Source organism: Priapulus caudatus, unplaced genomic scaffold (genome assembly GCF_000485595.1).
Source record: "Priapulus caudatus unplaced genomic scaffold, Priapulus_caudatus-5.0.1 Scaffold1969, whole genome shotgun sequence".
NCBI lineage: Eukaryota > Metazoa > Priapulida > Priapulimorpha > Priapulimorphida > Priapulidae > Priapulus > Priapulus caudatus.
The window spans coordinates 24,189-38,591 of record NW_014579030.1 but is presented as its reverse complement, the minus strand read 5'-3'; the positions used below and the strand labels follow the sequence as shown (position 1 = coordinate 38,591).

Here is a 14,403-nt window from a genome sequence, read left to right as displayed (position 1 = left end):
CGTCTCACGTGGGGAGATAGAGGTTACTCTCTCCACGTCGACGCCGATTTCTAATCGGCCGACCGAATCGCCCGTATCCAAAATGTTACGAAATTTTCGGGCGATTATATGCTCGTGTGCGCCGTGACCGGCGTATTCTTGTTTCGCCCGATCGATTTTTCTAAACCAATCGGAGTGTCTGTTGATATGCATCATATGTGATGATTAATGTTCTGTCGAGTCGCCGTAGCCGGCTAAGCTCTCAATTCGGCTACGTCCAGCGTGTGCCCTTCGGTGATGCGGGCGACCTCAACAATCGCATCAGCGTGTGGCCCCTTCGTGCATCGGGCGATTAAATCGCTGGCAAATTTTAATCGGCCCGCGATCGGGGCGATAAAATCCGCCGTGCCCCTCAGGAATACAGATTCACTCGTGTATACAGAATAAATACAATAGGTCAAGTTTAATATATTAGGCAACGTAGAGCATCCATCTTCTGGCAAATGCCGTCGCCCTGAAAACGGGCCGGTGGGTTTATCAGACTGGTATACCACCAGATCGCTGACTTTCAGCCGCCAAAAGCCGTAGCAGTGGTAACGTCCTGCCCCGTTTGCAGAGCGTAGACAACGCTCACTCGGGCCGGCTGACGGCTCTTTGCCTCCTTGGCGCTGCTCGTGTGCTACGCGTGACGGCATGCACCGCGCATGACGTCTCTGCGGAACACTTTTCAGCGAAACGCCACGGTCTCCTTGCGTAAGATGAGGCCAGAGATCCGCTTCCACACACCTCGGCGAGCAAGACCGACGGATTACGCAGGTTTGGTGATTCCCTGGATGTGCTGTCACGCAACACCTTGCGATGACGCTTCGCGCCACCCTTTCGAGTCCTTTTCCTCCCTTTCCTCTTCCAGAAAATGTGTCAGGCTTAAGGTCCTCTCCTATATAACCGTCTCTAACTAACCGAATGATCGCTGCACCTGCACATACCACGGCTATTTATACCCAGCTCGCAGCCGCTATAGCGGTACCGCCTTAGCTGTCATTGTCAGTAAATCAGTGAACCGGTAAGGTTGGGTACACAGTCTGATCATCTATGATTGGTGCAAGTCACCGTTTTCCCGCCATTTCCACCCGACACAACGTCCACTACATTTTATTGTATTGATATAGATGACCATAGCGATTAGATTGCCGGCGGAAATTTTTAATCTTATTATGTCAAATAAGTATTTTAGCAAATTAAAATACTATTTTTACAGGTTCATTTTAACATATTACAAGAAGATCAACAGTTTCGAATTGTGAAACAAATATTTCTATAAATAAGTCGAAACAAAAATATAGAAGTTCAATTAAATAGTGTATAAAGTATTTGGTTGCTTTTGTTTGAAACTAAATCTGTTTGTCTTCAGAAATTAAGATTTTTGCGAAACAAATTACGATTATAAGAATTACAATATAACTCGCATACATGATATTGGGCCATTGGCACTATATGGAGGTATTGAAAGAAGTATATAGATGCTAGTATAGATAGTATACAGATATAGATAGTAGTCTAGTAGATATAGATATAGATAGTAGATAGTAGATATAGGTAGTAGATATATATATAGATATAGATGCTAGTATAGATAGTATGTACAGATATAGATATTAGATATAGATATAGATAGTAGATATAGATATAGATAGTATATAGATATAGATATAGATATAGATATATCATATAGATATAGATATAGATATAGATATAGATATAGATATAGATATAGATATATATAGTATATAGATATAGATATAGATATACAAATCAGATTATGTTTTACATTAGGGGGCCTATTATATATATAATTTTAATAATAATCTATTTACTAAAATATATTACTAATTAGGATATATAAAAATGTTTAAGATAAATATTTGTACGTTGCTGATTAGCTCTAAATGCAGTTGTCGCATTTGAATACGCGCAACATATCCAACTAGATATTACAACGGTACCGAGCGTGGCAACGCGGTTCCTACATAGGGCCTACTACTATGATGACAGGCACGTAATCAGGAGTATATTGGTCAGAATGACTCTTTTGTTATATTGAACCGATGGCGCGAACCTCATTTGGACACGAAAATTGTTCGTTATGTTTCCCGGTTATTCAGACCGCGGTTGCACGTTCCGGTTTTTGTGTTCGGCTAGCGCAAACGGCGGGTGTACCGTGTGCGTGGAAAAGACGACTGCCATGCGCTATAAAAATAAGCGGCCAATCCGGTTTCAGCAACCGAACTGTTAACCAATCAGGATTAGCCCCGACCACCAGCAGGTTACCATATATATACAGCCATGGTAAGAAGCAGTAATACAAGTTCGATTGCATTCGCTACTGCATAATAATGGCTCGTACCAAGCAGACAGCTCGTAAGTCAACGGGAGGCAAGGCTCCTAGGAAGCAGTTGGCGACAAAGGCAGCTCGTAAGAGGACGCGTACGGCGTAGCTACTACTAGTACCAGGAGTAAGATAATATAGATCTATATATTATCTTACTCCTGCTAGTACTAGTACAAGTCTGAGGTACAAGTAGTATTCTCTCCTGGTGACATCTTTCAACATTTAGCCAACGCGCGGATGTATAAACGTTTACGATTGGCTTTACCAGAGCTTACTCTGTAAGCCGGTTTATGAGTGGCTAGTTAAAGCTGCTAACAGGGCAAAGGTCACGAAAACGAGGATTTCCCGCGATGTTTACAGTATAGGTTAGGTGAGATGATTTACGCTAAATTATGGCAGAAAAGTTCGATGCAAACGGTAAGAATAAATAAATAAAAATAAACATAAACAACTATATAATTATGTATCGGTGTGCAGCAGCTACCGTGCGGCAGCCAGCGTGTGTTGCAGTAGCTCGGCGCAAATCCACTTTACCTTGGGTATCACGAAGTGATGCACAGATTTCTGTATATCCAGATGAGATGGGATACTAGAGAAGCGTTGCCGAAAGGAGGTGTTAATCCGAAGTGCTGCGCGCAGTTCCGCGGCAAGGCGCACGCGACCGCGGGAACGTCCTACGACAGTATGCAGCGCTGGCAGCTATGGATCCGTGCGCCGAATTGCATAGGCCGCGCACGAATCCATAGCTTGCCAGCGAACAGTCCGCCATTTTTAGTGGGACACAGAGGGCAAGACATTCTGGAACGTGACAGTGTTCACCTTTGTTATAAAAAACTGTAACCGCAGTCTAATCTGTTCCGAACCGAGCTGTGTCACGCCGGAAATCACAGAAAGACTGTCGAACTTAATTGACTTCGCGGAACCTTGCCCAGTTTAATCGAACGGCTGTCAGAATCACGGAAACACGTACCGGCGCCTCTATCGCGCTCCCAACCGCTATGCCAACGTTTTTGCAAGGTTCAATGGCGACAGGGCTCGTACGGGAGTTGTTAAAGCAGTGCGCCCGGCCTTGCCCGCCGGCCTATAGCCCTAGACTGGCACTCTCTCCACCCTCTCTCTTATCTAGTCTTAATGGCTAATCGAGGTGGGGCGGAGTCTTATGTCTATATATGCCTTTGTACCTCGCAACCTTCTCGAAAAGAGAGTAGGCCTATACTAGAAAACATTAAGAATTTGGTTAGTAAATAGATTTCGTTATTTAGTTAGCATTATATTTTATTTGAACGCTTTCAAGTGGCCTGTGTCTAGCTATAGGGGTATTCTAACCCTAAAGCAAAGACCGTTTCTTTTGGAGCTAAGTAGTATAGTAAGTTACTATACTATTAGTAACCTAGTAGTAGTAGTACTAGTCGTACGTAGTCTAGCTAGTACTAGTGAGTCAAGGATAGAGAACATCGGGCCACAATATTATATGGGCCGAATGTATGACATCGGGAAAATAAAACCATGTCATTTACATTCAATTATAATATTTAATATTATATCAATTATAATAGGTTAGGGCTTATGCGTTAGGGTTCGTCCTTATGAGTAAACGTTATTCACAGTACTATACCTAGTAACGATCGTTAGTCATTATACATTACTATTAGTCCTTGCCGTCCTGGTAGTTACTTAGTACTTAGTACCTAGTTAGTGCTGGTAACTTTAGAAGTCTCACTACTACTAGTTACTGAGTAGTAGTACTTCAGTAGTAATTATTGTAACATGTACTTGTAGTAATAAGAAGTAATTAGTATCGTAGCGTGTGGAATGTAATAGCACTGGCACATAGTCTTAAAAAACCGTTTCTCTACTCTATTTCGCCTATAATCACCTGTATAATGCCGCGTCAACATGCTTCATGTGCACAACACACAATGTAGACCGACGCACCTGACCGCGCTGTGCACAAGCACTTGAAACGTCCTTCAATAAAAATATAATGCTAAAGAAACACGAAAGATCTAATACTAGTAGTAAGTACTACACATTAGCTGGTGCTGCCGTGCCAAACAACATGATAAGAGAATTACACATATAGACTGGGTGTAATAGCGTCGACAGTTCGACAGGTTCCAGACGCTACACTACGTGAGATGTAGCGAATATGCCGGAGTAAAGGTGGGCAAAGGGTACCAGTCTAATATGCCTCTAGATTCGGCAGTTCGTTGCCGCCGTCTGCTCGCAAAACATATGTATTACCCTCGATCAACAACAACAAACCAAGAAGAAACTAGAAATTCGTTTCTTACGCGCAAGAAAGCGCGCCGAATAAACGAACTTCGCAATTGGAAGCTTCTAGAACAATGTCGAGCTCCCTGGTTATGTCAAACCGATCGTCGAATGGCCAGAACTGCCCTCAACTTCAGGCGAAGTTGGTTTTTTTGGGGCTTTTGCCGTTATTATGTAAACCGTGTAAGGTAAGGACAGGGCAGCAAAGACGTTGTCTTAGGGAAGCGCGCTAGCGGCTGTTTGGGCGCTGTTCTGCGCGGATATCCGGCTGCTGAATGTAAGGAATGATGCAAAACCCTAACCCTAACCCTAAGTCATGAAGTATAATGCTTGCATTTAAGTATCACGATGTGTGTTAGGGTTGGGTTAGGTTAGCGGTTAGGGTTTTGCATCCATTCCATGAATATACGTACGGAAAGTTTGTGCATCAGTTGATGATACACAGAAATCGGTTCAAGGATAGAGAACATGGGTCCCAATAAAACCAATGTCATTTACATCATATAAATATAAATATTATATCAACTATAATAGGTAGGGTATGGATTAGGTTAGGTTTATAGCACATTTGGTTCTGATTGGACCATGTTTTCTCTATCCTTGGGCCCAGAAATCTGTGCATCAGCTTCGTGATTACCTGAAGGTTGCCTAAAGTCGTTTGACCAAGCTAGCTCTAAGTTACTATTAATTACTGTAGGGCCTATTACTATTAGTATTACCAGGAGTAAGATCATATAGGATTTATTATCTTACTCTGCTATTATATTATCTTACTCCTGATATTACTATTAGTATTACTATTGAGTATTAGCCCGCCTTTCCCTTATAACCGTGCGGCAGGCCCTGCCCTGCCTGCGGCAAAACTCAGTCCAGGCTGCCGCTGCGGCAGTTAATGAAAACCTGGGCTATAGTACTTAGAGCTCATAGGGTCTTATGTCCGCCCAGCGGTACTGCCGGAATACGTAACCTGGGTAGCGGTCTGGATATACCGGAACGGTACCCTTGCGTCACTATTGATATGGTTAGCGGTTAGGATTAGGGTTTCGGTTGCTTAGGGAGTAGGCGTAGGCGAATTCCCTAGACTCGTTAGTGGAAGTAGGCGAGGTTTACGGTTCGGTATTAGATTAGTACGCAGGGTAGTTCCTGGCAGTACGCTCCTGGGGGACATAGACCCAGGCCTTTCAATTTTGTCAGGGGACGCGATCGGCGCGCTCGGGGGCGCTGCCACCGCGCACCGACAATTGTTTGCCATGGTGCGCTGCATTGGCATCGCGGCGCTCATAAAGATGGTTCGAAATTCGCGCACCAAAAGTATGTCTACTTATGTTGAATATAGCGCTCCTATTAGAGTTTTCATTGTAGGGCGCGGACACAAAGGTGTTAGCAACACACAACAATTTGTGGTGTGTAAGTAAACTGAACGTATGGCAGAGGTACAGGTCTGGTTACTACCCTCTGGTTATATATATATACATACAACTAAACAACAGCATCCAAATACAGGTACCTATACGGTAGCCACAAGTTACCTGCTCGTTTTCTACTATACGTGGCGAGAAGTGGTTTTCTGCCGACGTGAAACAGTCGTAGGGCTGGAGGGGCTACATACGTGGCTACTACGTCACAAGTAATTTGGTATATAGTTTGTTGATGGATTGTGATGATATTTTGTGCTGAAATATGCAGGTACATGGATTAGAATCTCTAAGGGTGGAAATCAGAATAAATAAAACAAGTTTATTTTTACATCCGATCGAACTCTTTTTATTAATCTGTGTACTAGTGTTGGGTTGTTGATAAAAGAATGTTAATCCTGACGAAGCCATTGAATGAATGAAGGTGAAGATGAATGATAATCAGTAGATTGACATGACATCCCAATTTTTCGTTTTGGATTTCACTCTGAGACGTGAGGATTGCGTCATGATTCCATCATCACACCCCAAGAGGCATGATGGAGAGCCCTCAAGGGAGCTCTCCATCATCCCTTTGAAGGTGTGATTTTTTAGTGGAGCTCTCCATCATGCCTCTTAAGGGTGTGATTTTTTAGTGGAGCTCTCCATCATGCCTCTTAAGGGTGTGATTTTTTAGTGGAGCTCTCCATCATGCCTCTTAAGGGTGTGATTATGGAGCATGAAAAGACCCCCTATGGTGTCCTAGGGGAGTCATTAGTAGTCCTGTACTTTTCAAATCTGAAAGCCTGTAGACCCTCTCAGCAGTACTAGAGCTAGTGTTGCAGATGAGCATTTGGACGGCATTTACAGGAAATTGTCGGCAATAATTAATATTAATAGGTGAAAGAGAGTAGAGAAACATTAATACTGGTACTGGTAGTGGTAGGCCTAGACTCTAGTAAAGCTCATAAGGTCTATGGCCCCCAGGGTACTGCCGGAACGTACCCTGGGTACGGTCCGGTATACCGGAACGTACCCTGGTCACTATTTGATATGCATGGTTAGGGTTAGGGTTAGGGAGTATGGGCGTAGGCGACTCTCTAGACTCGTTAGTGGAGTAGGCGAGGTACGGTCTGGCATATTAGATAGTACCAGGGTACGTTCCGGCAGTACCCCGGGGGACATAGACCCTCTCAGCCCTAGTAAATAGATTTCGTATTTATATTTTATTGAAACGCTCCAATTAAGTGACTGTACACACACACACACACACAGTATATGCACTATAACATTATTACTAACGTGATGTTGTTGCATCATCATATTTGCAAAGAGTTATGATCCTCCCAACCCTTCCTTCTATAACATACAGAATACTGACATACTGTTTGTGTTAGCAACAACACTTGGTTATTGTATTGTAGTATTTATTGTAGTATTTATAAGCAATACTTATGCTGAGAGGGTTTAATTATGTCCCCCAGGGTACTGCTGGAACGTACCCTGGTACTATCTAATATGCCGGACCGTACCTCGCCTACTCTGCTAACGAGTTTAGGGAGTCGCCTACGCCTAATCCCTAACTCTAAGTTAACCCTAACCATATCAAATAGTTACCAGGGTACGTTCCGGTATACCGGACTGTACCCAGGGTACGTTCCGGCAGTACCCTGGGGGACATAGACCCTGAACAATACTTATAGTATTGCAAGGTCACTGTATTGCACTACATAATATTAACACTAATATGCCTGCACAGGCACTTATTTGGAATGTTTCAATAGTAAAATGATGGTAAATGAACACAAAATGTATTTACTACGTACCATATAGTCTCTCTATTTTCTTTCGCCTATTATTGCTGATAATTTCCTGTAAATGCTGTTCAAATGCTCCTCTGCCACACACAACTGCTGCCCACACATGCTGCTCTCCACTGGTACCATATACCTCACGCCGTTGTGCACAAACAACAAGAATAAAGATCATTAATCTCAATATAACTTATAAGATCAATAAAGATCTTTAACTTTTTATTTTTTACTAATTAGAGTATCTTATTTTACTTATAAGAGTAAATACTCTTTATTCTTGTTGTTTGTGCACAGTGGCATGTGTGCAGTGTACTTGTGTGTTGTGTTGCAGAGGGGCATTTGAACGGCATTTACAGGAAATCATTGGTGATAATAAGCGAAAGAGAGTAGAGATCGAAACATTAAGACTTTGGTAGTAAATACGTTTTGTGTGTATTTACCATAATTTTACTATTGAAACGTTCCAAGTGCCTATGTATGAGTCATTAACGAATAGCAGCCTTCAATAGCTATATGCTTTATCGATTTTGAAGACTGTTATCAAAGTTATTTGTTATCGAAGGCTGTTATCGTAATGAACATGATACTATATGAATGACGCCGCAATTTGTACAGTAAGCTAGTACTACTACTAGTGCATATATAATACTTGAATACATTGTGAAAGTTTACTTGATTTCTAGACTATAGTTTGAATTTAAATGTTTTGCAGAGCATCAGCATATCAGATTCAATCCACTGAAGGATGACTGGGTACTAGTAAGTCCACATCGCATGAAACGGCCATGGCAGGGACAATTAGAAAATGAGACAGATAGGAGCATTCCACGACATGATGCTTGTAACCCTCTGTGCCCTGGAGCCACACGTCATGACAAGGTATATTTATAAGTACATGCCAACACAATTAGCACTATTCTATATAGATTAATATAGTCACGCTACATTAAGACAGCGATCTAACTTCTAATATATCATATACAGTGTTTCCCCTGCATTGACACGAGCGAGGCGGCCCGCGTCGCTCAAATTCTCAGCCGCCACACAGAAATTTGTCCAAGACACCGAAACTTGAAAACTTGAAACAACTCAAACAACTCAACCAAAACAACTTGAAAAAGAGATTCAAGAGTCTCATACAATGTGTTCAGAATAGCTTAGAATGCACCAAATTGCACCATTTTTTCAAATGCATGTCCCCGGACCCCCTAGCTTGGCCAGCACCTGTGCTGCTTGCTTTGCTAGGACCTCGAAACGCGCAAACACATCACAAAAAACAGTTACCACCTCACAGACCTTTTTGGCCAGGGGAAACACTGATATATATCATATATCCTATATTATATGCTAGTGTATGCTATAGTTTACTTAAAAGTATGCTATCATATTTAACTGTTTGCATATAATATGCCATGCAGCTGTTATGGTTATCAATAATTATTGCCAATCACATTAGCAATTCCATGTGACAACTATGTATTGTAATAACCTTTTTTGTAAAATCACTTTAAAATGTTGTACAAATAATTAAAGAGTCAAGGCAACTTGCTATAGACCAAGGTTACATAAATAAATGAATGAGACATTTATACACCTATTATTCATATTCTTATATACCATAACACATGGAACAATGCAATTTTAGGCAACCCCCTCTATTTTCCACATTTTAAATGATAAAGCACACTAATTAACACGCACTATATTGATTTACAGAAAATTCAATAGCTCTACTTGGTCGCATCAATTTCTTGCAAATTCTATATGAAAGCAATATCAATTGATCTCATGTATATTTACAATGCATTTGTTTTTAATTGCAGGTGAATCCAAATTATGAAGGCACATTTGTCTTTGAGAATGATTTTCCTGCAATGCTAGATAACGTGCCAGAACCAGGTGAGTCTTTGGCATTGCAGCAGCTTTTGCTGTAGAGGTAATCTGTATGTAACGCCTGTAGTTGGTAGTGGGTTTCAGAAAAGTATGTAATGTCATGCGATACTAAGGTGTGATACTAAGCAAAGCAAATCGCTGTTGTTACATATTGACATATGAACTTAAAAACATTACTAACCGTGGTGACTTTTAACAAATATTAACTGTAACTAAGACTTTCTTTTAATTAAATTCATTTGTACGACTGAATATCTGAAAATCTTCATTATAGATAATATAGTGGTGAGTCTATGCCTGCTTCTCGATAATATTTAAATAACAATAGATATCACCTCATCTGACATTTTCTGGAAACGTACAAATTGGGGTACTCTAACTTTTGCTCTAACTTGCACAACAGAAGACACAGGTCACCTCTTGCGATCAGCAAAAGCTAGTGGAACGTGCCGTGTTATGTGCTTCCACCCACACTCAGACATTACACTACCTCTCATGTCTCAGACGGAAATCCGAGCTGTTATCGACAGGTGGGCTGAACAAGTGGAAGAACTGGGAGCCAAGTATACCTGGGTGCAGGCGAGTGTCAAATTCTGATTTTTAGAGCAGACAAGTGTTTTCTTCAGTGTAAACGTTTTAGGGTTCCACAGAAAGTTGGATAGTCACCAATGCAAACATTTTCTTCAAAGAAAGGTTATCAGGTCCACTAACTTTTTGATATCTTTTGTTTGGGACAAATGATACATAGGCAACATAGAATGTACAGGACAGGCACAGTGTTAAATCAGACAGGGCAGTCATGCTGATTCGTTGCCATAGATATCGCCTATTTTTTAAGGGCACCGTGGCAAGTGAGGAACAGCAACAACAGCGCTTTTGATTGCCACTGATGCCATTACGAAATTTATGAAGACCTAATTACAATAGGTCATCTGAAATTGAGCATTATTTTAACTGGTTATAGCATGTTTTAGCTTTCTTATTTGATATCAGATATTATCTAGTAGGTTTTCCAAAGTATTGAATTGATAATAAATAATGCAAGTATTTTGTGCAATTATAGATTTTTGAAAACAAGGGAGAGGTTATGGGTTGTTCAAATCCACACCCTCACTGTCAGGTATGAAAGACATTTAGCTATTTTTAATTCATATATAGATAATCGCTATTCTTTTTATTGACTACAGTCATGCATTGCAACATGTTACCACAACCCAGGTTACGAACATGCAGGCAGAATACGAAGATCCACTTAAATGTTAATTGACTTTAGATAATTTTTGGTCCTAATAAACCTGGCAATGATAATCATCACGAAAGTGAGCAAGGTTGATGAAGCCTACCTCCCTCTCTCTCTCTCTCTGTATTTCTGATTCTGAACTCCCTTTTCCTCTCAGTATTAACATGATACTGTTTTACATCATTAAATAATCAATATGTGCATTTAAAAATCTTTACTTGCATTCATAATTGCTCTTCTAGTATAATCTTTTAGCTGAAAGATTTTTTGTTGGACTGCATCTTAAATTATATAATGGGATTCAGTGGGGAAACGTGATTTTTCATTGCAATTTTTCGTGTTACAATTTGCACAATAGCTATCTGTCGCAAATAAGTGAAGTAGCAACTATTACAGGATTTACCACAAATATTTTTACCCGGCACATTTTCTTTGACTAAGACTTTGACACATTTACCAAGACTATTTTTCTTTTTGCAGATATGGGCCAGCAGTTTCCTGCCCAATGAACCCTCAATAAAAGACAGAACACAAAAGGAGTATTACTGCATTCATGGAGTGCCCCTGCTTGTAGACTATGCCAATCTAGAGATGGAGAAAAGGGCAAGTATAATGAAACGTCCAATGTGAGCTTATATGTATTTCAAGATGCTGTATTGAACAATTCCTTCCTTATTACGTATTCAATAATGACCTAAGTCATATACGAATATACAATGCTAGAAATTTGTTTTGGATATTGGTAACATGTGCCGACACGTTTATTCGGGTTGGGTAGGAAAGACAACAGACATGTGCTGCACTCACAATTACTGATATTGTAGCAGCAGATTTTCTTATCGCTCATCTTTTATCGTGCTTTGCTGCTATGTTACATGATCTCTTGTCTTTGTAGTGATGTTAAGGCGTATGGTAATGTATGTTATGTGGTATGTGGTTAATGTATTGTGGTGTGCAGTGTGGTACCTTGGTTGTGGCATGTGGTTCTGCTTGTGCCTCTAGTCTGTTTTTACTCTTCCACATCTACATTTCTTGCTACTCTATCAACATTTTACATGGTCGTTTCCAGTAACATTATACTATCATTACAATAAGGACAGGCTATGCATGTGTGCATAGTATTTTTGATGCGTGTTATACTATCTTCCTCATTCCATCATTTGTGTTATATTTCTATCCTTCTTCCTGTTTGTGAACTGACAGGAGCGAATAGTGGTGGAGAATGACCATTGGCTAGTGGTCATCCCATATTGGGCAACATGGCCGTATGAAACCATGCTACTTCCAAAGCGCCACGTTCAACAGCTTTACGACCTAACCGATGAGGAGAGGGATGGTATGTTCCTTAATTGTGCAGTCTCACTGCAAACCAATTTGCTGAATGACCAAGTTATTATGTCGGCATTTTTGCAATGTATATTGTGAATGATGTGCATTAACCATGAGCAGAGAATTGCATGGTAGCATGTGGATGGATTGTAATGCTATTTTGGTTTATTTCAGCGTTGGCGGCAATCATGAAACGGCTGTTGACAAAATATGACAACCTCTTTGAATCATCGTTTCCATACTCTATGGGCTGGCATGGTAGGAATCGCCTGTGGCTTAATAAAGTATTCTCACTTCTCTGTCTCTGTCTCTATCTCGCTTTTCTGTCTCTCTCACCCTTCCTCTCTTAATCAACATTGGTGATGTGGTTGTTTATAATGCACATAGGCTAATTAAACATTTAATCAATCTTTGCTGCAAGTTTTCTGCTTGTAGAAGCCGAATCACGGCTCCCATGTTTACACACAAAAATTGTGTCAGCTTCCTGGTGATGTTGAATTTTTATATTTATTTCAATTTCATGCCTTTCACGCTAAACCTATGCTTAACTCAGAAATATATTTGAGTAATTTCTGAGGGGCCTTGATGTTGGGTGATCTGAAACTCTAAGCTTGTTATGGACGCAAATGATAACTATGTATTTATTACAATATTCATGTGCTTGTGTGTGTTCAAACTATTTGATCCACTACAGGGAACACCTGTCAGTACAGTATAGGATAATATAATATTGTAAATTGCTAGTGAGGCCATGTTTGCCCCTTGGTTGGTGGATATTTTGATATATGCTGGGTTTTCACATTCCTTCTATTTAGGTGCACCCACGGGAGAGTTGAAAATGAGAGATAACAGTCACTGGCAGCTTCACGCGATGTACTATCCGCCACTTCTTCGCTCGGCGACCGTAAAAAAGTTCATGGTTGGTTACGAGATGTTGGCCCAAGCGCAGCGAGATCTTACTGCTGAGCAGGTAAACCGTAGTGTCTACACAAGCTTCACACCATCGCAAATATTTCAAGCACAGCGTGTCAGCTATTCCCATCATGGTGTTATTCGCAAATATCGCTCGTGCGTTGCACGCTGGGATAGGTAGTGATCACTTGACACTGGTAACTAACTCCCTTTATGGGGAGGAGAGCACGATATCGCTAGCATACGTAGCAACCTGTATTGAAAGCTGGCGATGTTTATAACGCTGTGTTGCTTACATTTGTAAAAGTAATCTACTTTAAACTAGATGTATCTAATCAAAATAGTATTAAATTAGTATAATTAAATTTAAATAAGTATGGACAGTACAGACACGGTAATTAATGAATGAGAGATTATGAGACTACGCAACAGGTTCACACTTACTTCGGGTTTACTCCCAATTGACACGCTTCAACCGCTAGCTTTACGAGTTCGGCTTTTCTATGCCGTGCGCCCGCATGCACGCACGCACGCACGCACGTGTACGTGCACACGCACGCCCGCAAGCCATGTGCATGCTGTGTTCTACGAAGGTGACTGCCATTGACCATGTATTGTATGTACTTTTGTTTTCTGGGAGGCAACTGCCCCCCTTGCCCCCCCCCACTAGCTCTGGCCCTTGTAACACAGACTTCTCGAGGGTTCATCTGTTGCATTTGTGCTCAGCACGATGTGCTGATTACCGCTAGTGAGCACTCGTCGTTGCTCGTTTCAGGCTGCAACGAAACTACGATCACTGCCCGAGATTCACTACAAGCACAAGAACAGCCAAACTGTTGCAAACTAAATAGCCACCAATCTTACGAAGTTACACTACGACCAAGTAAAATGTACTATTGATTTCTTACTTTCCTGGTATGATTGCGATTGAACTAATTTGCATTTTATAGCAATAATGCAGTATTGGTGCAATATTTATAATAACCTAAATGATATAAACCTACTGATTTTATATCATCAGTCAGTCACGTTTTTGATATAGTAATTCGTGTTAAGTTTCTATTATATCAAGAGCATATAAAGAAGGAGAGCGTACAACGGTAAAATGTTGAAACCATGTTGCAGTATTAGTCGAATTAATAAACTTTCCCCGTGTTATTTTGACGATTCTTTGCAGTA

General features: G+C 40.8%; 1 protein-coding gene across 5 annotated transcripts; it reads left to right on the top strand.

Moving 5' to 3' along the window:
• Positions 1–2,343: 2,343 nt before the first annotated feature.
• LOC106818000 (galactose-1-phosphate uridylyltransferase-like) lies at positions 2,344–14,078 on the top strand. 5 transcript variants are annotated; one of them, XM_014822704.1, is made up of 10 exons: positions 2,344–2,451; positions 8,563–8,729; positions 9,674–9,749; positions 10,147–10,322; positions 10,807–10,863; positions 11,464–11,586; positions 12,187–12,319; positions 12,487–12,570; positions 13,128–13,282; positions 14,000–14,078. In XM_014822704.1, the coding sequence occupies exons 1-10, from the start codon at positions 2,373–2,375 to the stop codon at positions 14,069–14,071; spliced, it is 1,122 nt and encodes a 373-aa protein (XP_014678190.1). In that variant the 5' UTR covers positions 2,344–2,372; the 3' UTR covers positions 14,072–14,078. The 5 variants fall into 5 exon arrangements, with proteins under 5 accessions (XP_014678190.1, XP_014678192.1, XP_014678193.1 ...); XM_014822706.1 differs by having other exon boundaries at positions 2,364–2,492; XM_014822707.1 differs by lacking the exon at positions 2,344–2,451 and adding an exon at positions 2,512–2,551.
• The last annotated feature ends 325 nt before the right edge of the window (positions 14,079–14,403 follow it).